A 22,472-nucleotide genomic window follows, 5' to 3' on the forward strand; every position below is an offset into this window, starting at 1 on the left:
ATAGGCCCGAGCGGCGCGGCCGTGCGCGCCCCCGGAGCAAGGCCCAAGCCCCGCCCAGGCCGCGGGGCCGCGCCCCCGTTCGCCCCCCCCCCCCCCGGCTCCCGCCCCCCGCCCGCGCGCGCGTGCGCGTGCGCGCCGCGCCGCCGAGCCTTTGAAAGGCGGCCGGAGGCGCGGGCCCGGGGGCGATGGCGAGCCTGGGTCGCCTGCTGTGCGTGCTGGGTCTGCTGCTGTGCGGGCCCGCGAGCCCCGGATTATCCAGACCCCAGAAGCGCGGCCCCAAGAAGCCCATCATCGGTAAGGGGGCCCGGGACCACGGCTAGGATGTCCTCTGCAGGGTGGGCACCGGTGTCGAGGAGGGGCAGCCCGCGAAGCTCTCACGGCTGCCGAGGTGTGCGGGGCCCCGGCGTCCGCGGCACGCTTCCCAGCAAAGGGACTTTGTACTGATTCCTTCTACAAGTGACAGCGCCCACGGGGTCCGGACGAGCGCAGCTCCACGCCGCCACCCGGCACCCACCCGAAGCAGCCGGAGACGGTCCTGTGATCGTTAGGAACCACAGCTCAGGCACACCCAGGCTTTGAGGCTTCCAAGCGGAGGAAAAGAATTTCAGGGAGAGCGAGGTGTGAAGCCGAGCTTGGGATTTATCAAAAGTGGGAAGAGAGGCCCTCAGTTTAAGAATGAAGCACGCGGGAGAGCGTGGCGTGGCTTCTCCCAGAAGACTCCACTTCTAATGACTTGGTGGTCCTTGTTCAAGAGGTCTCCCCAGGACCTCAGTCTCCATTCCTGTTCTCCTCTTCTATGATGATAATAAGGATGCGGAGATGCCTTGAATAGGATAAACCCAGGAACGACTAGGGTTGAGCAAGGGGTTACAATGTGTCTTACGTAAGGAAGTTTCGAATGAAACTCCTAGAAAATTAAAGGTTTACTGCACAGAAGGAAGAAAGGCCTTTAAAAAAAAATGTGAATTTACTCTTGAGTGTTAGCTGATGAGAGGATTCAACTAGACTCCACCTTGAGGAATACTTTTCCTGCCCTGTGTCCCCACCATTTTCCCTGCCTGTCCTGACCCATAAATTCTGCACATGGTTAAATTTACTCAGATGTCTTTGATTGAGGACATATATGAAGATACAATACCATTAGATATAAAAGTGGGATAGGTAAGAAATTAAAATGTGTCTTGGACTTTGTCATTTTTAAGTGACAAGAGTGGCTCTGAGGATCTGAATGTCAGTTCTGTTTCAAATAAAGCATGTCATAGTTTCCAGCATATTTGTGTTTCAAACAGGGCAAAGTTGGTTTGCATTTATGTCTGACGTTTGAAAAGCTACCAAGGAGAAATCAGCCTGTTTAAAATTTGACAAAAGAAGTTTATGGGTAGACACATGTAGGATTATGCCACTGTGTTATAGTTGAGCACTAAACAAACTAGAAGATTGTTTTATATGTCAGGGTGACCCAGTTTTCAAATGGGTTGCTTATCAATATTTGGAACCCTTCTTCCACCACTTCCGGTGATGGTTAGATTCTTTAAGTTGAATCATGTAACGTATGTAGTGAATTTCATTTGTGAGTTTAGGGGAAAGAAAAAAAAAGAAAAGATGACAGAAGATTCATTTTTGTTTTGTAGAATTGAGGCAACTCTCAGTAGAATATGGCAAAAAATAAGTTTTTGGTTAACCTGATCAATTGCATTTTTCTTTTATAGTTATCATTATTTTGTGTGTGTAGTTATTTTTCTTTCATATTTGTAGTTATTAGATACACGTGCATGCTTGTCCCATGCACCTATGGAGGTCAAAGGTCAACTTGAGGAGTCAGTTCTCTCCTTTCTTCATGTGGGTCCTGGGGACTGAACTCAGGTCCTCTGACTTAGCAGCAAGTGCCTGTACCTACTGCTAAGCCATCCTGAAGCCCCCTCTACCCAATCAATTAAGATAATGTAGTTGACTGAGCACATAGTCTGTGTAAGCTATGACTTTTTGAGGCACAAAGGATTCAAAGACAAGAAAGCCACAGAAGTTGTGGGATACCCCAAAGTGCGTATGACGTTTGGGGCACATGTTGAGAGGCAGGGCACACAGTCTGAGCTCTTTGCCTAAGAATGGGAAAGATGAATGGGCTGGGGTGTGATGGTAGAATCAATTTACTATGGAGGCACTTGAGTTCCCATGGTTCTGCATGCTGCCCTTGTGGCCCTTCTCCTGCTTTACTTCACTCTTTCCTTCCCAGAGTACTCCAGTACTCTTCTTTTCTTAGCCAAATTTCGTTTTCCACTGTGAAGACCATCTTATGTAATAGGGAGGAGAGAAACATTCTTACTAGATACATTTTGAGATTTTATATTCAGTAGTGATTCATGTCAACTATTGTAAGAAGCTGAGAATACAGATGTGATGAATGTAAATGGTGGGTGTTGTGTCCCACTGAGGCAAATCAGATAAAGTGATATAATGACTCACAGATAGTCAATGAGCAGATATGATATTTTGTTGTTGTTTACCTTTTGGAGGCCAAGGATTAACCCAAGACATTGTCCATGTTAAGCATATGCTGTTGTGCTTTGATGTATGTTGGATGTCAGTAGTGTGCTAGACTTGGGTTTCATTGGTAAGAGGAAATCAGAAAGATGAGAAAGACAGAACATGAAGTCTAGGAACCTCTGAGGTATGTAATGAAGATGATAGTCCCTACTGGCCTGCATTTCTCTGTCCCATTAACTGTTGCCTTCTTGCTTTCTCTCACGTTTCCAGTCTGATGGACTTCTTGCAGAGTGACCGGCTGGCTCATGACCTTGGCGTGGTACTGTTCTTTTGCCCTGAATTGTTCTTCTTCCAGACGGGTGTATGGTTCATGGCAACACCTCACTGATGCCTTGGACTAAGTGTCACATTGCACCTTCCCAGGAAGGACTTGCTCCACCTCTCTGAAATCTGAAATCCTGTTCTACCTTTTCAGGGAGGACCTGCCACCCTGTTTAAGAGACATTGTAAATGGGACACCCGTTTCTTTGACTTCCTTCTTAACACAAGCACCAGCCTTCATAACTGGATCTAAAAATAAATCTCTGTATTGTTTGTCTTACCTGTTTCCTCTCCCACCCACTACCATTAAAGCAGGGTGGAGACCTTTCTTTCTTTTTTTATTGTATCTTTCTTTTTTTAATTCCTGTGCCCTAAGCACCTAGTTCAGTGCCTGGCATGCAGTGTGATTAAACAATATTGAATGGATGAGGGAATGGTGATGTAGTCAGCCTTATTCCTGTGGAAAACTGAAGTTCAAGGGTTTCTTAAGAAAAGATGAAGACTTTCTAATAGTCATGGGTTTGGAGAATGCTGGTTACTTAGATTATGATAGTAGTAGAGAGATGGAGATGAAAGGTATTTCTACTCTGGCTTTGCTGACAAGTATAGAACTGTGTCTTTGTGGGGGAAGGGGTGGCACAGTATAGATTTAGTAAGTTGTCTATGGATAGTCTAAGGTTGTGTGAAGAAAGTTGGGGCTATTATAAATTTACTCTGGGAGCTACTTAAACATTCCTGGTGTGATAAGAAACTTCGATCATCCTTCTCCACTGCTTTCCCAATGACTATGGGTAGACTTGCAGGAGTTGCAGGTCTCTGAGCTGAGAAACCAAAATAGTGACTTTTATACCCTGCCATGATTCAGTTTTGAGTAAGAAATAAATGAAACTGCTTAAAATTAATACTTCTTTTTTTTTAGGAATATTAATGCAAAAATGCCGTACGAAGGAAATGAAAAAGTTGGGAAAATACTACATTGCTTCATCCTATGTGAAGTATATAGAGTCTGCAGGTGCAAGAGTTGTACCCATAAGGTATGCTTCTGTGATGGTCATCATAGATGTAAAGATTGGTCTTTTATTTCGATAAGTAATGCTTTCTTTACTATGATTGCATCATTAAATGTAAGGATGTTGCATTTTGTAGATGAATTTCTAAACAGTCTTATTAAATAAGAAACACAGAGCCAAATACAGGGGTGAAAGCCATAGAGATCAGAGTGATAGCCACCAGTCAACCATAGCTCACCATGCTGCTGTAGCTTCCCAAGAGAGCTGAACCAGCTTCTTCCTGTCTAACCTGCGCCTTTATCACTCTGCTCTTCTGCCTTCTCCTTGGCTCTTAACCCAGCCACCTCACTACCTCATCACTGACTGTCTATACAGACCTCCAGGTCTCTATGGTTGGTACTGGGATTAAAGGCATTCGTCACCACACTTGGCTGTGTCCTTGAACACACAGAGACTGCCTGCCATGTGATCAGATTAAGGGCGTGTGCTACCACCGCCTGACTTCTTTTTATGGCTGGCTGTGACCTCTGATCTCCAGACAAACTTAATTAACATACAAATAAAATATCACCACAGCATCTGATTTCAGCCATAAACTTACTGCCTATAGTCTCCCTCTAAGTTGTTTATGAAGCTCTATGTGTCTGTAATGTCACTGGAAGTATGCTATATGTCTGTTAGTGTATAGAAAGACATGATAGCTTTCTTCACCCCAGAAAAGACACTCCTTACAGATACCATAAAAAATCGTAATAGAATCTCCAGTTTAGCCAGCCTCAGAAAGCCTAGTACTAGTGTGAGGGAACACTTAAGGAATGAAGGACATTTTTTAGAAGATGGCTGTCTTAGTGTTGCTGTAGTGTAAATGATAGGTATTCTAGTTTTAAAGGTGTTAAGTTTGGGGTTGGAGACAAGCCTCAGTGGTTAAGTGCACTTGATGTTCTTCCAGAGGATCAAAGTTTGCCTCCTTGCACCCATGTAGGGCAGCTCACAACCACTTGCAACTTTAGCTCTATGGGATTCAACACACATGTAGTGGACATTCACACACACACACACACACACACACACACACACACACACAACTTAAATAATAATAATAAAAGTACCTTTATAAAGGTGCTACATTTATTTTATGATAATATGACTCAGTAAAAATAATATGATTGATCTCATACTTTCAGTTTGAAGGTATTGAGTTCATCACACATTGTCACTTGAAGAGTTAATAAGCAAAAATCGTGTAAGCACTTACATTGTCGACTAAAATTAGTGCTTGAGAGTCTCATGGAATTCTCCTCTATTAGAAAATTTTATGCACAAAACACAGCCATTACAACCTATTTTGCAAATAATTACAATAAAAAGTTATAATCTATATAATATTATTAGTAGTCAAAATATTTGCATTTTATTTATGATTTAGAGCAGTGATTCTCAACCTTCCTAATTCTACAACCCTTTAATATAGTTCCTCATGTTGTGGTGACCCCTAACCATAATTTTTTTTTTTTTTGTTGCTACTTCATAACTGCAATTTTGCTACTGTTCTAAATCCTAATGTAAATATTGTCGGAGATAGAGGTTTGCCAAAGGGCCATGACCCACAGGTTAAGAACCTCTGATTTAAGGTTTTATAAAAATAAGTCTTTATGTTGAGTTTCATAAGGATTGTCTTGTTTCACCTTTCACAGTTGATTAACTGTCTATACCCTTAAGGTTAGTGTTTAATTTGTTAGTGCTGAATCTAAGCTCATGTGAAATCACATACTCAAGTTTTAGAGCTGAGGAAGAGACCCCTGAGAGTCTCCAGCACAGTATCTCAAAGTTTTGATTATGGAAGTTTTAAAATGCAAGTTAGTGCAAATGTGGGAGAGACATTGCAGAGACATCACAGTGGGCAGCCCAGTTCAGAGGCTGCTGGAGAATGCTGGGTGCGAAATGAAAGGGGAGTTCCGCTGAGCAGCGGTTGTGAGGTTGTGAGTTGATCGATAGGTATGTGTCCTTAAAAATCAGTCAAAATGATGGCTTATCAAATACAAGGGTGCAGAGAAAGAAATAGGTGGGAATGATGCCAGTTTGAAAACCTGGGGAGTATTGAAACCAGATGACTTGTGGAATATTAGCATTTGACAAGATACTGAAAACCTGCTTGGCAGCATGTAGGCTAAATTCCAGCTTTGGTATCAAAGTTCATTTTGAGACTTACTGCTTTAAATTGGAATCGTGTGATCCTGTAGTAACTATAATCTATGGCATGGGAATTCTCCGTGTAAAATGAATGTTCATTAGCCCAGTCTTCTGCAGCCTCTGTGCAGATCACTGCCACTGCTGTGAGTTCATGGGTTACACAGAAGCCCATGACGTTCTCTGGAAGAGCAGCAAGAACTTTGAACTGTTGAGCCCTTTCTCTATCCTCATAAAGCATTTAAAATTTTTGTCCTTGTATAAAATGGCTGAATATTTTTAGGTTTCTTGGCTAACAGATACTACTAGTGTTCAGTGTTTGATATATTAGCGTCTCCTTTAAAATATTTCATTAAATCCCAGAAAAACAAATTTTCCTTTCTGATTAACTAACCAGGGTATAATTTTGAGATTTTCATAGCTTGACAAGAATACCTCTAATGTAGAGATGCGATGTTGTTTGATAGTTAGGCAAAAATGTTGTAGTGTTTGCCCTGTATGTTCAAGTCCTTGGGTTCAATCCGCAGTACCTCAAACAACTTAATTTTCTTTTATTAAAAATTAAGGTGATGACTTCTTTTTCCTCAGGCTTCAGAAATTGATTTTATTTGTGAAACTGTTTTTATTATTTTCAGGCTTGATCTTACACATATAGAATATGCAGAACTTTTCAAATCTCTCAATGGGTAAGTTGGCATGATATTGTATCAAGTCTTAATACAGTGTGTCAGTGAGCACATATCACAGCTTTGCGAAATGTACATATAAATATTGTATGTTTCTACAGAGCTATCTTAAAGCTTTCTGTTAATTTCCCAGGTGCTCTTGTTGAAATGTTTTGAAGGGAGATGTAAAGCTCCAGTAAAGAGTGAGAGACAGCACAAGGCCTGTACTGTAATTCCAGTTCCTCGGGAGGCTGCGGGAAGAGAGCAGAAAGTTCACCAGTCTGAGAAAGAAAAAGAAAAGAGAGCGGAGAGTGCAGCTCAGTGGTAGAGCACTTGCCTGGTCTGCGCAAGGCTCTAGGCCTTGTCCTGGTACTGAGTAGGGAGCAAGTAGGAAATATGTAATTGTTACATAACAGGCCCATTTGTTTTAACGCAATCTTTGTTTAAATGCTTAAATATTTTGAAATGTCAAAGCCCTATGTCTGAGGTTGCTGATTATCTTTTAGAAGTAATTTGAATAGTACTTAGAAAAAAATTTCTTCTCTGCTTCACCATAAAATATGTGAATAGTTAGCCCACAGAACAGGATTTGAAATCAAATGAAAATTACCCTTTATTGCTCTCAGCTTAAGGAGGTTCACTGACCTCCTCCCAAAGCCTGGCCCTTTCTCAACAGCACAGGCACTGAATGCTGGGCACTGGATTGGTGAAAATTAAGGGTTATAATTTACCATTTCTGAATGGAAACAGGGGGAAAGAAAGTACAATAATGTAAGTTCAAAAAATACTTTCCCTGAGTTACCATGGAGTGGACCCCACATTGTTTTGTGGGCAAACACCTATCGGACAAAGTGCGGAGCCTGTCCTAAGGGAGACTGTCATCTGGGGGTATTGGTCCAGTTTTACTGGGTAAAAGGACTGCAAGGTTCCATAGATCAGACTTGGTCGGAGGTGGCTTTTAGAATACTGAGTTCATGGGGAGTGGTCTCTTTTCTGCTATGGCTTTGTGGCAGCTGTTTTAGCAGACTGGTGATTAAACTTTTTCCATTATACTGTGAGTCTCCTAACAGTGGCGACCAGCCTTGTCACAGGCTGATACTGAACCTGATTCACAGAGGAAGAACGATGTATTTCTTAAATGAAAAAATAGCCTCTGGCTGGTAAGATGACTCAAGATATGCTTGTCACACAAGCCTGGTGAACTGAGTTCTTTCCCCACATGTAGAAAGAGAACATGTGTGCCTGTTCTCACACACCTCTCTCTCTCTCTCACACACACACACAAATTAAAAAATAAAATAGTCTCAAGCATAATATTTCAAAGTCATACTTAAATATGTTTAGAATTTTAATATGTTTAGTCCAGCTTTTGTTGGCCAGAAAAGTCAGCCCACTTTTGTATAGCCTTGATTATTCAAGGATATATTGAAAATTACTGTTTTGTTTTTTAGTATATTGGTCATTTCAAGATGTGTTAAAGAATGCAAACATTAATGTTAGTCTAAAGACCTGGTATAAAAACATGGTAATTTTTTTTCTATACTTTATCAATTTGGATAGAAAGAAAGAGAATCTAACATTTATGAGTCTTCCACGACAGCTTCTAGAATGATAATTGTGTGGAATTTCAGGATTTCCTAATATGTGTTTATTTCTTAAGAAATACCAGGACTGCGTAAAAGCAAATTCTTGTAGATATTTAATTCTACTTCAAGTACGTGTTATGATTATTATGTGCTTTGTAGTTTCATTATCAATCGGGAGTTCAAATAGGTGTGTATTTACAATTGGCTTGGCCTTGCTGATCGCCTTGATTCAAAGCCAGCCACACCTGTGGTTTTGTCTTCGTCACACTCTTTGGTTCCCCCTCCCCCCTTTTTTCTTTTGCTTTTTTTTTTTGTTCAGGTTATCCTTTCTTCAATGAGAATATGTGCAAAGTTGTTAACCACAATAGTTTCTGAATGGCTAAGATTATGAATAATATATGTAGTATATTATATGTGTAGTATATTATATATGCATACATACATAATAAGGAAATTTTTCTTTAAATGAAGCATGTTTATTTGCTCAGTGAATGGAGGAAAATACATTGTAATTGATTTTGTTTCAGAGTCCTATTTCCTGGAGGAAGTGCTGACATAATGCATTCAGATTACTTCCACGTTGCCAAAATGTTTTACAGCAAGGCCATAGAGGTAAATATCTGCTATTACTTATCACTCCAAATGGGTTGTCTGTTTCTATAAGGATGGTTATCTTTCATAAAGTGTATAGTATTGCTTCCTTCACAGTTATTTTAGCCTTCTTCCCCTTAGTAGTCAGACACCTGCTGTCCAGGAATCAAGTGTCTGTTTCCACCTGTTAGTTTGGCTTCCTGTAATTTGGGAACTCATGTGTGAACCATACTTTATAGCTAGCAGAGCTAGTCCCTCCCTCTGACCTCTTCTGTTATGTACTGGGTATCATGCCTCTGCTAATAACTCTCCTCTTCTCAGTGATTCCGTCCACCTTCCCCCTTCTTCACAGCCCTCTGCTCTTGCTAGAGAGGTTCTATTCTGAGCTAAGTACAAGAGAAAGACAAGAGCTACAGAACAAAGGGAGTTTAAAAAATAGTTTGCCAAGTTGATGGTGACACACTGCAGTAGAGTTGACAGGTCTCTTATGTAAGTTTCAGGTACTAGCTTCCAAAATTTTTAGCTTTAGAGTTGGGGAGGCCATATATTTGCTAAGTTCAGCAATATATTTTAAAGATTGTGTCTAGCAATAGTAAACATGTCAAGTGGGACACAGAGGCTGCTAATAAATGGTTATCAAGAGACGAAAGATAGCTCAAGGTAATTCAGGCTGTCAATCTGTGGCATGCTGTCTCCTCACAGGCACAAGATCTAGTCAGTCGGTCAGTCTCGACTCTTCAGGACAGATGTGGCTTCATCAGAGAACTTGAGCTCATATGCTGTGGGCCCTGTGTGTTTACCATGCAGAGCCCCTGGCTACTATGCCATGCCTCACCTCGAGTCTGCACTTCTGTTACAGCTTCTTAGATCCTCTTTTCTCCCTTGAAATAGCGTCAGCAACTTTTCATTTATCATCTCTGGCACTCAGATCTTGCTAGCCTCTCTTAAACATTTTCCTCAATAACAACTTTGAGATACTTGCTTAATAACTTTTACTAGCTAGACTAAATAACTCATGACCTTTTATACTCTTTGGGTGAAGACATATGTGCCCATAGTTCACTCCCCTTTTCCATCCTGCCTCAGAGTATTTTTGAAGACAGATTAAGTGGTAGCCTACTTATGAATTTCAGAGAATTCTGCAAAAATCTGTGTTGCAGTTCTAACAAGCAATCTGTGTGTATTGCTTGTTATACACACATGCATATATATATACACAAATATATATATATATATATATAAAGTTTGAATCAACATAGTTTTCTCTTTCTCTTTCATTCTCCCAAAAGAGTTATGATGGTGGAGACTATTTTCCTGTGTGGGGAACATGCCTTGGATTTGAGCAGCTCGTCTTCCTGGTTAGCGGACAGAAGTTATTAACACGTACAAAGACTTACTCAGTGCCATTGCCTTTGAACTTTACTACAGGTAAGAATAAATACCAAATCTCAAAATATTTCTCAACAGCATTAGTAAACACCGAATATCAAGTCAGAAATGTTTATTGTCTTTGAATATTTGAAGACCAAAACTATGAGTTCACTCTTTGGTACTCATTTGTGAGGATGACAAGAAAGTTTGTATTTTGATAATGCATTGTTTCTGGTGGTCTCAGGATCATGTGATTAAGAATTCAGAAACCATCAGTTTCTCTTAGCCTCATATCTTTTCACTGAAAAAGTTTCTACCTCTGTAAATTCTTTCTGAGAATTAATCAAGATGATGATTTCCAGTTTGTATGTGTAGTACTTTAAATACAGATCTTATAAATACCAGATATTATTGCTAACATGACAGCATTTTCTCTTTGTCTACACGTGTTGTTTTTGTCTTAAATGTATTGTCTTACACTTTTATTCCGGCACTAAATACTTGGAATTAAGAAGACTTCACAAAGGGCTTGGTGCTCAACAAAACCATTGTGTTTGTGTGCTACTGAAAGACAAGTTACCAGGCCACACACACTCTCTTGCTGGCTGCTGCAATTTCACAGAGCTCAAGAAAGTACTTGTATTTGCTTAACATATTGGAACTTCCATGAGCTTCAGTTTCTAGAGTTTCAGAATTTTTATTGGCATTTCCTTTCAAAGCATAATCGAATCATTGTTCATCTGGCTGAATTCAGTTTCACAAGCCTTTTCCATTTCCAGAGTTTGAGCTGCTTGAAAGTGCTCTAGTTACATGATCAGCCCCATTCTGAAGTAATGTAAGGGTTAACAATGAATCATCTCATTAGCATAATATGCTCCTATCACTCAGGAAATTTCAGTAGTTTAAGAAACTCTTAGTTAGAAATCTAAAACAAATTCCATACAAATTCTGGATCATTATGATTAAGTGCTACAACTATAGATATTCTCATTAAGGATTTTGGGAGGGAAGAATAATGGTCATTCCATGGAATGTCACATACATTCAAAAGTCTTATTTTCATTATTTCAATCACTACAAGAAGGTTATAGGAAGTATATGTTTTAGGTTGGACTTTTGGGGTTGCAATATAACAAAAGCCCAGTTTACACAAGAAAGCAGTTGTTCAAAGTGCTTGGGTTCTAAAAGGAAGCCTTTAGAGCAAGAGTGTGAGGCCTGGCTCAGCCCAGACCTTGAGCACTTCAGGTTTGTTTTCATTCCTCTGTTGGTTTTCTGGTCTGTGTGCCTGACTACAGTCTCCTGCACCTCTTCCATTCCCTGAGGATGGGCTACTTCAAAGTCCTCTAGTCACGTCACCAGCCCCATTCTGGGGTGATCCACAGAGAAACAATGCTTCCTTTGTCTGTTTCTAGAGTAGATCTTTTCTTTGGCTTAGTTGATGCTCTTTTCTCCTCAGTTGGTCTACTTACTCTTACTTCAGTTAATTAAATTCATTCTTGGTCAGTTTTATACATGAATGCAATGTATGTTTCTCTTACCCACACTCTCTCATCTCCCTCTTCTTCCACTTCCCCATTAACTGCCCTGCTCCCTACACATGCCCTTCCCTCATTTCTGTCTTTCTGATTTTTGTCTTGTGACTCACTGATTTTAACCAGGTCTCTCTCTGATCTTGGGTTTCAAAAGATATTTCACATCCCTTCTGTCTTCAGACTTTTACATCTTCTTCCTCCTCCTTCTACCATGTTCCTTAAGCTTTAGAGAAAGTGGTATGAATGTCCTGTTTAGGGCTGAACATTCAAGCATCACTTATTCTTATCATTTGGACGAGCCATGGGTCTACATTCATTGCACAGAGAAACTTCATTAACTAAAGGTGGGACTAGCATGTCTACAGATATAAACATAAATATCTGGAATGCAGTTTGTCACCATGTCAATTTAGTTGAACAACAGTAGTGAGTTCCCCTTTAGGCCCCCTGACTTTTCCAACAGCCAACCACAAGTACTTCTGTGGAAACACTGTGTTTTGCTTGCCATTTACTCAACTTGATTATGTCTTATTAATGACTGCTGTTTGACCGTAGGTAAGTGACTTAGTGGATTTTATTTTTTTCATTTATAAGTCATTTCTCTGCATGGGTTTTATAGGCCCAGGCATATATTCTCTCCTGTGAAGAGAGCCTCAAATCTAATCTGAGAGCAGTTGCTTTACTCCCGGAACAATCATGCCACTTATTGCACCAAGGAGCATATCTTGCTTTTCAGGCTGGCATTGTAGTTCATAGGGTTCGCAGCTCAATGAGACCATGGCTGCCTTTTCTCCCTCAGCAACTTGCATGACACTTCCTGGCACCATGCAAGCTGCCCAGTAGGGAGGAAGCTTCCACTCCAGTTCCAGCTTGATTTCTTCCTATCTTGTATCCAAGAGGTGTGGTATCCTCAGCATTGGGGTCTTATCATTTAGTTCTGGTGGGCATCCAAGAGGAATGGCAAGAGCTTACGTGATTTTAGGAGTCTCTTTGGCCTCCCTGGCCAGCAGTTCATAAGGCTGTGTCCCACACCTGCCACTGGGATTTGTAGGAGCAGCATGGCCTAGTCATGCAAAATATCTCTTCTTCTTCTTTTTCTTTTAAAATGTATATATTTTAAAAGATTTATTTTTATTCCTCTGTGTGTGTGTGTGTGTGTGTGTGTGTGTGTGTGTGTGTGTGTATGTGTGTGTGTGTGTGTACCAGAAGAAGGAGTAGGTTCTCCTGGAGCTACAGTTATAAGTGGTTGTGTGTGAGCTGCTGTACATGGATGCTGGGACTTGAGCTTGAGTCCTCTGCAAGAGCAGCAAGTGCTCTTTACTGTGAGCCATCTCTCTAACCCCGTGACTTAAAAGTTTTAATTGGTTTACAAAGTAGTAGGTTCCCTTGTGGCCTTTCATTTTGGTTAATCTGCCTTCCATGCCCTCTCTTTTTAAGTATTATATACCTTTGAAGATACATTGGAAATGCTAGGTCTTTTTCTGGGAACACAAACATACATATATGGAAATCATTCTTATTTTTCAGAGGTTTCTGAGGAGCCAGCATGAAGATTCCCTGCCCTTCCATGTCTAGCCCATTTGTAGTTATTTGTATTAAAAACTTTAAAAAGTGGTAGTTACATCTGGAGCATATCATCTTTCTCTCCATGTTATACGTGCCTTGGCCTGACTCAGGCACTTCTGGGGAAATGTTGGGCTTTGCTCACCATTTCCTCATCTTAATTATGTCTTAATAATGGCTGCTGTTTGGCTACAGGTAAGTGACTTAGTGGGTGTTATTTTTTATGTGTTTAAGTCATTTCTCTGTGCTTAAATTATTTTAGATGCGTTACAGAGCAGAATGTTCCGGAATTTTCCTGCTGAGTTATTGGTGTCACTAGCGTTAGAGCCTCTGACTGCAAATTTTCACAACTGGAGCCTCTCTGTGAAGGTACCACATGATTACACAAGCAGTATCTCCCCAGTGAGAAGAATACGTTTACGAGAGGCACAGAGTTGAGCCCTCTGTTTTATTCTTGTTTTAGAACTTTACAGAAAATTACAAGTTAAAGAAGTTTTTCAATATATTAACAACAAATACAGATGGTGAGATTGACTTCATTTCATCTGTTGAAGGTATGTACAGCTATGGAGCACCTAGACTTAGTTTCCTCATTTTAATTTTATAGACCTCCTTTCTTGGGAGTGAAGTTATGTGACTTTAGAGCTCAAAGACAGAAATAGGGTTATTTTTGAAGACAGAAGACCCATTCTGTGCACATTCCAAATCAGTTGAGGCTTACCTGGGCGGTTTCTGGAACTGTGGTGAGGATGAAGAAGAACAGTGAGGACCAAGGAAGGGTGAGGATGAAGAGCTAGGTGGAGAAAGTTGCTCTGTTTCTAGAGTCATCACAGGTTAAGCACCTCGACAAGCTTTTCAGACAAGTGGAAAGATGAGTTGATGGAGGAAAACATTTTTGAAATACATTAACCAGGTGGCAAGAAAATAAACGTATTAAAGCCTGAAATTCTGAGAGTATTACTGTTGGTCCAGATCAGAGACAAAGACTGTCTGTATGTGGAGAGGCCACCATGGAGCAGGACTGCAGGCTATACTTGCCATGCGTGGCCAAGCTCAAAAGGCCCTTGGAATCCTGACCATGGAACTTCAAGGAGAATTGCTTGCCTGAGCATGCTAAAGGCATAGAGTGAGGTGAGGTGAGTGAGCCTTAAGCACTCACAGTGACAGGCTGGTTTAGTGTTGCCTACATTATACTAGCTGGGAATGTGGACAGAGGGCAGCTTGAAATGTTTACTTTATAGGTGTCTTCTGATAGCACACATGTACAAATCAAAATACTTGTCTTGGAAAGGGCAAGGATCATCCATTCCATGCTTCAGGAAATTTCTCCAGATGAAGTTTGATGGAATATGAATGGTTTATGCCCCAGATCACTAACACACAGGGAAGCAGAGTACCATGAGTGTGAATTTGGAGAAACCACAGATAGCCAGCCTTGCACAAACTTCAGCTGTTAAAAACTATGACATTCAGTAGAATACCTTAAGTTTTAAAGAAATAAGGAACATTTGAAAATATATGGCTGGCTGCAGTGGCACACGCCTTTAATCCTAGCACTTGGGAGGCAAAGACCAGCCTAGTCTGCAGATCAAGTTCTAAGACAACCAGGGCTATGCAGAGAAACCCTGTCTTGGGATGGGGAAAAAAAAAACACAGCGTAAAAGAAATTTGAAAAGAATAAATTCAGTTATTAAAAATGAAAGAAGTTCAAATGAAGTCTCCAAAGAGGTTGGTTAATCCTAAAACACACAAAGAGAATGAACTAGCACAGAAGGGAGATCTAGAGGAAACCTTCAGGATCCATCTTAGATGGCTGTGAAATGTGGTGGCCCAGCGGTGGAAATCTGCCAGTGGCCGGAGGCAAGGCATTCCAACAACAGACCGGGTGCTGGGAACAAAGGAGGAAGACGGGCAGAGACTACTTGTTTTAATGTTAAAGAAGATGTTCAGGTGGCTAAAAGACCTTAGTGGAGAGGTGAGTTACCTAAAGGCTTTGGAGAAATAAAGGAGAAAGTGTCTATGATCTTGTGTGAGGGAAGAAGTTTTCAGGACAAGAAGAAACGTAAACCACACATGAAAAAACAGGGAAATTCAACTGAATTAAACAGTTATATACAAAGAGAGAAGAGAGAAAAAATATATTTATAATGCATATAGCTGCCAAAGAGTCTGTTTATCTTATAAGAAATAAACTCAGTAATAAAGAAATTTAGTAGTAGCGTCTTATAAATAGCTAAAATCACTGAATAGGTGCCTTGGAGAATGAACTTCCGTGTGTTGTCTATACATAGTTGGGTGAGGGAAGTCCTCAATGTAATTACTAAGTAGTGGAATGCCAGCGGAAGCATAAGAAAGAAACCGCCTTACATCAGGACTGCAAAGTGAAGTGCGCTGATAGCAAGTGCCACCCAGGGTGCTGCACCGGGCATGCTCAGGTAGGTAGAGTACAGTGCGAGCAGCTGTAGCACTTGGACTTCTCTTGTAAAGCTGAATATTTTCCGGACTTGTTACCCAGCAGTTCTCTTCCAGTATCTAAAAATGCCTTAACAGAGCTGGATGGCTGTAAACTTAGATGGGACTATCTAGGAGCAAAGTCCGATGGGATATTTGGAGGAGCTGGAAACAGGAAAGGGACCCAGAGACAGAAGATGATTTCTTTGCCTCTATGTCAGGTAGACTGTGATTTGGTGAGGCTGGAGAGAGGAACCTGAGTGGACAGAGTCCTAGAGAGGAGTGAACCACGCTAAGGTGGGGGCAGGGGGTGTTGCTTAGAGATTGGTCATGCCACTGTGACTTAGTCTGTTTTATGTTGCTGTGACTGAATCTCTGAGACTGCATCATCTAACAAGAATAGAGGTTTATTGATCTCCACTATTCTGGAGGTTGGTGAGTCCTGGAACTAGTGCTAGCATCTGGTGAGGACCTCCCGGCTACGCAGAGCATCACTGAGTGTCACATGGCAAAGCAGGAAGGGATGCTAGGTCAGTTTTCCTTCTTACAGAGTCACTGATGCTGCTATGGCCTCACCTGTCTATCCTCCTCTGATTGTGATTCCTGTAGGTCCCACTTCTATATACCATTAACAAGGTTTGGGAATTAACTTCCCAGCATCCAAATCTGGCGAATACTCCTAAACCACAGCATACTGTCAAATCAAGAGATGGGGAGAAACATCTATGCAGGAAATTCTGCAACATGTTGGCCAGCTCAGGGGGACATGAGGTTGTTATCTTCCCACATAGTTGCTAGTATCACCAGCCCCCAAACATCCTGCAGTAGAAACCTTGAATCCACATTGGCTTCTCTGCCTCATTATCTGCTTGTAAAAATTTTAAACTGACTTCTGCTTCCCAGGTCTATCTTATTTGTGCTTTTTCCTCTCTACCCAGACCCCTCCTAACTGTCCATACAGTTATCTTCCCGCTAGGCATGGAATCTCACTGAGAAACTAATCTGATTGTGCTGCCTAAAACAAAACAAGACAAAACAAAACAAAAACCCTCAATGGCTCTTCACTATTGGAAGACAAGTCTAGATTTACCTGACCATGTAATCCATCTCTCTGCTGCTTTCCCTGCAGACTGTGTCCCTTTGAGATTTGTGTAGTCCCTTGCTGCCCTCTACAGACAGAGCAGTGTTTTCCACCTCTCTGTTCTCCCATATTTTCCCATGTCATCAAAAGCTCCTCCTGTCCCTGATGTCTTCTGATGAGCTTTCAACTACCTTGAGAGACTCAAGCTAGCTGTCTCAACTTTGAGAAGCCTTCTTCATATTCTCCTCTCCATGTCTTGGTAATCTGTATGTTTGCTTTGTGTTCCTTGGGAGCGTTGCTTTTTGCTTGTATTTGTACAAGCTCCATCTTTCCCTCTAGACTAAGAGCCCATTGAGAACTGGAGTTTTGTCTTACTTTTCTGTCTCTGGGGCTTTGGGGAAAACAAGCGATGGGTGAATGACCATTTAAACAATAGTACAGGGTTGGGAATTAGAGGTTTGGGTTCCTTGGTTCTTCTGACGATGTCATCACACCAGGCTCATGTGAAAATTTCAGAGCCTGATGATTTTATGACAGCTGTGAGTTAGGAGCCATTGATGCTTGCTACTTGCATAATTTCATTTCACTCTTGACGATCTTATTCTAAATTAGTGATACAGGTTCTAATTTGTACAGTTGCAAAGAAATGTCACTGGGCTTTCAGTAACAGTTTTCTAAAGGGGAAGCCTTGCTTGTTTCAGAACGTCAGCGTCTGTGTGTGTTGGGTTATCAATCAGTCCTCACTTAGGCATTTTTATCCTCAGCCTTGCCCTTGCCTGTGGGTCATCCCAGAATGGAGAAAGCCAGTGCAGCAGCATGAGAGGAAGGCAGAGGGAGTGAGGGGCTCTGGGTCTAGAGCTGCCTGCTGGCAGGCTTTGCTTCTTGTGGACTCCAGTAAGACTGGGATGGTGGGTTTACTTTCCCTCAACCCACTGTGCAAGTGGGAGTGACTAGTGAGTCAGGTGTGAGAGGGAGGTACTCTTTCTCTGGATGGCTGTGTTCTCCAAGTGCTTGCTGGGAGCCATCATGGTCTCCGTTCTAAAGCGTTGATGGGAGAGGGGAGAGAATACTTCCTATTAAAATGAGGAAAGACACATGTGAATACAAGAGAAGATTTGTTAATTTTCAGAGACATATACCTTCCTAAAAAAACTGTGAAACTTTTAAAGCATGTAGGAAAAATGAGGAAGTAATACATGAAATTTTCTCAGTTCTAACCAGTCAACATGCAAATGGCCATTCTTTTATATGACTTTCTCCCCACACTGAACTATTTTTCAATCTAATCTAAGGATGTAAATAATTTTATTTAGCTAAGACTATATATAGTATCTAAGAGTTCTAAAAATAATTGAATTATAATCACCAAAGGTATAAATGTTTTTAAACTGTTAAAATTTATTTTAACAATCGTTTTCCTAAAGTCACTAGTTATTCCATAGAATGATGGCATGGTTTGTTTTTATTTTCTTAAGTCATTATGGGATTAGAAAATGTATGAAGAGGGGTAAGATATAGACCTAGAAATGTGTGTCACCATCTAAGTGTGCACTCAGGCCTGAAGATAAAAGTCAGTGGTAGGATGTATACTTAGCATGGGTGTGACCCTTGGTTAGATGCATAGCCAAAAGAAACTGTTCACTTGGCTGTTGAGCTGGAATGATTCCTAGGCCAAACTGTTTTACTTTACTCTCATTTCCTGGAAATGCAACTCACATTGACATTCTAAGAGGATGCAAGTCAGTGAGATACACTGAATACGAGCAGTCCTTTGTGTGAGAGAATATATACAACGCTGACACTTTCTGATTCTGGTGAGTTGTAAAATGTTTTATGTGGCATGTGCATGGCATGAAACAATGTAGGAACGCCAGAGTAAACCACTTTTTTTGTGCTTACTGATGTGTGTTCTCCACACAGGGTATAAGTATCCAATATATGGTGTCCAGTGGCATCCTGAGAAAGCACCGTATGAGTGGAATGACTTGGCAGGCATTTCCCATGCACCAAACGCCGTGAAGACTGCATTTTACTTAGCAGAATTCTTTGTTTCTGAAGGTAATGTATATATGGTATAATCTCTTCACTCCATTAGGACTTTTGAGAGAGAGTGCATGCCCTTCTCTGGGCTCCTGTATATTTTTTATTCTATAACTGATAAATAAGGTCCATAGATTTAACTGGAAAATATTAAATAATATGAAAGCCTTGAAATTGAGATATTAGGTATTCAATAAAAGTCAGGGCAATTATTTCACAGAGTCATCCATGATCTTATGGGATGAATTCTTGAACAGTTGATTTAAAGGATGTGTAGTTCTTTCTTCTTTCTCCTTGAGTACTTTCAGTTTTGGTTTTCAAGAACATTGATGTACTTGTAACAATCTTTGGGCATTATATGTTATTTTTCCAAGACAATGATATAAATTGAATTATATCCTGTCACAGTCTGGGGCTTTATTGAATGTCTTTCTGTAGGCAGTGGAATATGGAGAAAAGTTACTAATACAGATTTGCATGCATTTTTATACTTGTGGTTAAATAGAGAATTCGGGCGTATGTATTTATATCCTAGTTGAGTGATCTGGGTGAGAACAGTAGAGGCAGTATGCAAGGGGCAGAGCATCATTTAGGTGAGGAGTGACCAGTTGAGGACTTGATGAGCCGAGTACTCATCTTAGTCCCAGCTTGCCCCCTATGCTTTCTCTCTACCTTCTTGCCCATATCAAATAAACCTCTATCTGGTTTATTTGTGTTTGAAATTATGTATAGTTGAATGGAGGAATTCATGAAAAAATCCAAGTGAGTGTTAAACACAACAAAACCATTCCATACATAGTGTTGGTCCAATGGAGCATTTTCCCCTATGAGTGGGAGTGAATAGCCACAGTGGGTAGAAAAGACCTTGCCGTAGCTTTAATCTTGTGGTGGTGGTAATTGGGGTGTGTATCTGCCAACATTCTTTATAAAAATATCAGAGAACCTGTATTTACTTTGACATTATTCTCAAAGCTTAGTTCTCACCCATCTACAAACTTGTCCCTGGCCTCCTTTGTTGAATAATTTGGCCTTGTTTCCTCTGCTGGCATTCACTTTAGTTTCTCCATGCCTTGAACTCGTGCCCTATCTTGGTGCAGGTGTACCATAAAGACAGCATTCTGCATGTCTGCTAAGTTATACTTCTCCAGTCATGGGTCTGTGTCCTGTCTCTACGTTCACCCCAGGCCTCTATCAAGTCTTGTGCACATTTAGCCTCGTAATGAACGTTGTACTGAATTGGGCGAGTAGCTGCTTTAACAGCACCTGTACTTACTCTGGCACAGCTGTCTTGGGGAGGAGAAACGCTAAGGCGATTTTCTTCTTGCCCTTGCTTCCCCAACGAATAAGTCTGATCTGAAGAAAAACTATTATAAAGAAGTCTCTTGAAAATAGTGTCAACCAATCTTTAAAAAAAAATGAACAATGTTTTTCTCTTGCAGCTCGGAAAAACAATCATTACTTTGCGAGTGAACTTGAGGAGACAGCATCCTTGATTTATCAGGTTTATCCAGTTTTTACTGGAAATATTTCTTCATTTCAGCAATGTTACATGTTTAACTGAAAGTCTTCAATATGATAACAGAGCACCTTGGAGTAACTCCATGATTGAATTGCTAAGTCACTGCTCATGACAATATGAGAAAGCCACACAGATTCCTTTTCTGTGCCCGGTTCTGATTCTTCACTTAGTACATGATTATTTTTATCAGATTTGATAACTTGACAATGAAAAAGATAAATTGTCATGATGTTTTTCATGCAAAAGCTTTCTGGTATCTGAAGATTAAAAAAATTAATTTTTTTGAAAATATACTTTTTGTGTGATTTATTATCGATTCCCGGAGGAAAAAAACATCTCAAATCTACCCATCTTATTTTGGCTAAAGTCTTTTCAAGTTCTACCTCCAGGTCCCTATGACTTGGGTGTCAGGTGTGTGTGTGTGTGTGTGTGTGTGTGTAGAAAGATACGTTGATATTTTTATTTCTGCTTTGTTTTAGCCCATGGTTAGTATACTGAAATCAGAGTCTCTGTATTTCACTTTTTATCTGCCACAACACGTAACAATAAACTCTCAAGAAATACTTGTGGCTATTTGTAAAATGAGCATCCCCTCCAATGGAAAATATTTGAAAAGTATTCATACATATATTTCTGGTGTGTTCCAATATATTTTTATGTTTGCACTACTCTCCTTGACCACTTCCCATCCCATATATATCCTCAAAAGTCTGAAACATAGGTATTCCTTGAGGACCTGTGAGCTGCTAGGAAATAAAGGTTTTTTTTAAGTTTTAAAAATGTTTACTATGTGTATGTTTGTGTGTCTCTGTGTGGTGTGTGGGTATGTGTCTGTGAATGAACTAGCCCTGACGTGTTGGTTGCTCTGGAGCTCGAGTTACAGGTTGTTGGAAGCCACTGACATAGGTGCTTAAAATCTAACTTGGGCCCTCGCTCTGTAAGAACAGTACATTCTCTTAACTGCCACTCCGTCTCCAGCCCCAGAAATAAAGTACTTGATCAGTGTCTAAAAAATGGTGCTTAGAATTTGTTTTCCACTGTTGTTGAAGATGATATATGGGAAATGGAATGAAGTTGGAGGACGTATGAATGATTTTATGTGCAGAAAAGTCAGAAGAGTGATCTGAATATACTATGAGAAACCATACTCTCTGGGCAGTAAGGACAAAGAGAGCACAGAAAGCAAGAGATTGCCGTTTCAGTCAGCCACGACAGCTCTGGTGGCAGGCAGTGTGGCAGATGTGGTTTCTTACTGAATATTGTCAAATGCCCCATTCCCAGCCAAGTTCATGTGTCTTGCCACTTAAAGAGAGGCATCTATGACTTAGCATTCCCGCAGGGTGGGTCAGAGCTTCATAGATCTGCTTGGCTCTGGTAGCAAAGCCCTAGTAGCTTTTCTTCTGCTTGCTCTAGAGCTCCCTGGTTTGTTGCCGGTGACCACAACTACATGAACATGTAAATGATCGTTTTTCTGCTCATGTTAGGTCTGCTAGTTTCCAACTGTGAGCTCTTTTGTTTTTGAAGTCTTTACATTAGGATCTATTCATTCCAAGAACAGACTCTCTTTCAAAGTTTCCTCCTCTGCCTTCCTCACAGCAATACGGGAAGGGTAGGCAAGGGCTTGACAGTATGTTTGAAAAGCAGGCCCTCGCATCCGTTCAGGTGTTCTTCCATCAGGGGAACAAGAGACAGGGCAGTGGGCAGAAGAGCCTGATGATACTGCTGAACCATGACTCTGGAAGATGGGGATCTGCTCCTGGTGGCTTGCAAGAAACATGCTGTGGAACCTGTGGAGGGGGAGGACCACATACTGCACTGCTCTGAGGAAGGGAAGCACAGGCTGAAGAGAAAAGTGAGGTGGTGTGTGTGGACTACAAAGAGCAACCGCAAGAAAGTGCAAAGGAAGGTTGGGGGAGCCTGGGTCTGTAACATGCAATAAACACTTCTCTTAGTGGTCAGCTGATTGCATCTTTGAAGGCTGTTTGGAGAATGCTCTCTCTATTTCTCCCTCTTGCATTTCCCTTCCTCTCACCTAAAGAATTATATAAATGCAGTGATGAGGTTGTTCATA

The 22,472-nt window shown here is 40.9% G+C and overlaps 1 protein-coding gene across 1 annotated transcript; it reads left to right on the forward strand.

The window, feature by feature from the left end:
* Positions 1-121: 121 nt before the first annotated feature.
* Ggh (gamma-glutamyl hydrolase) lies at positions 122-20,692 on the forward strand. The gene is made up of 9 exons (XM_059254051.1): positions 122-294; positions 3,725-3,839; positions 6,638-6,688; positions 8,781-8,865; positions 10,134-10,272; positions 13,573-13,679; positions 13,774-13,864; positions 18,763-18,900; positions 20,322-20,692. The coding sequence occupies exons 1-9, from the start codon at positions 186-188 to the stop codon at positions 20,441-20,443; spliced, it is 957 nt and encodes a 318-aa protein (XP_059110034.1). The 5' UTR covers positions 122-185; the 3' UTR covers positions 20,444-20,692.
* The last annotated feature ends 1,780 nt before the right edge of the window (positions 20,693-22,472 follow it).

Source organism: Peromyscus eremicus, chromosome 2 (genome assembly GCF_949786415.1).
Source record: "Peromyscus eremicus chromosome 2, PerEre_H2_v1, whole genome shotgun sequence".
NCBI lineage: Eukaryota > Metazoa > Chordata > Mammalia > Rodentia > Cricetidae > Peromyscus > Peromyscus eremicus.